We start from the raw sequence: 2,914 nt of genomic DNA, 5'->3' as shown, positions 1-2,914 counted from the left end.
TGAGCTACCAACGCGCTCACCACAGAGCCACAGAGGACGTCTATGTACTAAATAATGTATGTTTATTATTCTGGTACTCTATAAGTTTGGATGCGTAAAACAGAGTGTAAAATCATGTCTTTACTCAACTGCTCTATTGTTAAATAAATTGCTTATGTATGATTTTTAAAGTCACCTGCTGCACCGCTGCAGATCTCTTAAGTCTCCCCTGCTACCCTCCCACGGGGGCGACGAGGGATAGCTAAGGCATTTCCCCTCCTTAAAAAAAGGTCTCAAGTCTCAAATATAATACAATAACGAGTAGACACTATGCAGCATCCATACCATATTAAATTATAATACAGCGTATATAGGTTACTTTATGATCAATACAAAAATTAAGTACTAACATTTATTTTGAATAACTCGTTTACATCCAGGAGGGCAACTTTTCAGTGGCTCTTCTACGATTTTCTGGTTAAAGGGCGACTCCGTATTAACATTGGTGCACTCAATATCGAGCGTAGTCGCGTTCACGAACACAGCTTTTATCGGGAAAGTAACGCCGCAAGGAGCGGTCGCGCCCAATTTTTCGCATTTCCCATTAAAAATCACCATTTGGTCGCTTACACAAGGGTTGCGGACGCACTCCGGGATCACAGAATTGGGCACCAAAATTAGATAGGACCCGTGGTCGCACGGGCCGCGCTGGTAAGCCGGCCAACAGGCATCAGTTTTTGGGTGAAATATGTAACCTGAAAAAAAGAAAATTTTTCTTAATTAAAAAAAATGTGCTTTCATAAAATCTCTTGTTGTTTTGACTCAAACTTTGATGTGATTTGATCACAATTCAAAAAGCTTTGTCTTAATCTACGAATAATAAAAACTAGGAACAGTAACTCCGTCAAAAAACATGCTCCACAATACTTGTCAAAAAAGTGTACCTAATTTCAATACATTTGCAATATTTAGGTGACCTTGGCTGACGTTACATGACAGATCAAAAGGATTCTTTCAAACAATGATATTCTATGTTACTAACGTAATATTTTAGAAACTCGTTGCTTTCAAACGGTAATAGTATGGGAGTTACAATTCCATAGTTTTTATTATTCGTAGGTCTTAATCAATGCAATCTAATTGCTGTCCATATTTTTTATTTATATCGATGGGTCAGTCAATTCCTCACCTGGTCGGCAATCACAGATCCAATCATCTTTCTGATCCCCGGGATAAAAAAGCTCATTCTCTGGACACATAGAAGGTAAAAATACAGGGCGGCGATCCTGAAATAATAATAAAACCATTGGCTAAGGTTCACAAACCATTTACTATTATTATACATGCGAAAGTGTGTCTGTCTGTCTGTCACGTGAGCGTGAAGAGGTAACAACATTTGAACAACATCTTCAAGCTACCGCTGAGTCGATTTTGTTGAAATTTGATATGTCATTTTTAGATCCTCAATCCTCATTGACCGTAACATAATATAGGTATTACTAGCTATTTGACCGAGCTTCGCTCGGTATTCGATGTCATTTTCTAAAAATGATTCCTAGCTAGATCGATTTATCGCCCCAGAGGCCCCCTATCGTATATACTAAATTTCATGAAAATCGTTCGAGCCGATTCCGAGATTCCAATTATAAATAAAAAAAACAAAGTGATAATACTTAAGGGTGTGTACGTGTTCCTTGTAGAGAGTTCAGTGTAAAAGTAGCAGCGCTGAAAGACCAACCTTTTTTTTCACTTTTGTATGGGGTAACACGTGACACTGGGGCGCTTGCCCATACAAAAGTGAAAAAAAAATTTGGTCTTTCAGCACTGCTACTTTCACACTGAACTCTCTATAAGGAACACGCACACTCTCTTAAGTATTATCACTTAGTTATAACTTTGTAACTGTGCTGAGCGAATTTGAATAATAACAACTAGGTACGTCACCCTACTCTATATATTTGTATTGCGGCGTTACTTCGGGGTCATAGTGAGTAAGCAAGTTCGTGACCTTCAAACTAATTTAGCGATAACTAAATAATTAAGATCGCAAATCCACTATGCTATTAAATCTAATAACTAATAAGCTTTATATTATTTATTTATACCATCTTATTGTAAACTATTCTAGTTTATAATACAAAACAACCTTTTTTGTTCTCAAGTTCTTAAGCCGCGTAAGCTATAACTTACGAGAAACATATTTGCATTTTATTAAATTTGGAAGCAGACCAAGATTTCAGCATTAGACCAGAAAATTTCTGTAAATAGTTTCAAATATCTAGTAGTCCTTAAACCTAAACTTACATTTTTGTTTACTAAATTAATGTTCTCCTCGATTTCTGGAAACGCAATTGAGTCTTTAGTGTTTCTTGGCTTGGAATCCACTGTCACTGACAAACACAGCATTAGCACCAAATACGCAATATTACTATACTTTGCCATTGTAAAACTACTATTCACTATACAACTAGGTAAGTATATCTTATTGCACTATATTATTAATAGTTTTATAATTCAATTGTTGTAATTAAACAATCAATTACTTAAATGACGTAAGATAACTCGGTCGTCTGGTCCAAAGATCTGACCGCGACTACTAGCAGATATATAATACGGAGAGTATTGAGGATAATGTTAGCTTAGTGTACCTAATCAAGTTTTTGCTGGTTCAATACCCGGCGGTGTTTCCCACGGCGATACAAATTCTTTACGTATAAATCTTTTGTATGTGTGTGTTTAAGCTTGCCCTAAACGGCTGCACCGATTTTGATGTAATTTTTCGTGAGTTCTTTACTTACCTACTTAATAGTTCGGTCAACTAGATTTTATAATATAAAATGCTCCTGACTGTAGCAGCCAATATACCCTTAAAATATATGTATATTTATATTATAGTGATAACCTTACACCTTACTAGTAACACGTCTTTATATCT

At 36.1% G+C, this 2,914-nt stretch overlaps 1 protein-coding gene across 1 annotated transcript; it reads right to left on the bottom strand.

The window, feature by feature from the left end:
- Positions 1 to 377: 377 nt before the first annotated feature.
- Positions 378 to 2,592, bottom strand: LOC121725993. The gene is made up of 3 exons (XM_042113210.1): positions 2,284 to 2,592; positions 1,169 to 1,265; positions 378 to 734 (listed from the first exon to the last, which is right to left on the bottom strand). The coding sequence occupies exons 1-3, from the start codon at positions 2,419 to 2,421 to the stop codon at positions 385 to 387; spliced, it is 585 nt and encodes a 194-aa protein (XP_041969144.1). The 5' UTR covers positions 2,422 to 2,592; the 3' UTR covers positions 378 to 384.
- Between the last annotated feature and the right edge of the window lie 322 nt (positions 2,593 to 2,914).

This window comes from Aricia agestis, chromosome 4 (assembly GCF_905147365.1).
Source record: "Aricia agestis chromosome 4, ilAriAges1.1, whole genome shotgun sequence".
In the NCBI taxonomy this organism is placed as follows: domain Eukaryota; kingdom Metazoa; phylum Arthropoda; class Insecta; order Lepidoptera; family Lycaenidae; genus Aricia; species Aricia agestis.
The sequence above is the reverse complement of the archived record's forward strand: the minus strand, read 5'-3'. Positions and strand labels throughout refer to the sequence as shown.

Excerpts from the sequence above, each read along its gene's own strand:
- LOC121725993 (XM_042113210.1), bottom strand. The coding sequence starts at position 2,421 with ATGGCAAAGTATAGTAATATTGCGTATTTGGTGCTAATGCTGTGTTTG. Across the intron at positions 1,266-2,283 it reads TTAATTTAGTAAACAAAAAT|GATCGCCGCCCTGTATTTTT; the intron begins GTAAGTTTAGGT and ends TTATTATTTCAG. Across the intron at positions 735-1,168 it reads GATCTGTGATTGCCGACCAG|GTTACATATTTCACCCAAAA; the intron begins GTGAGGAATTGA and ends TCTTTTTTTCAG.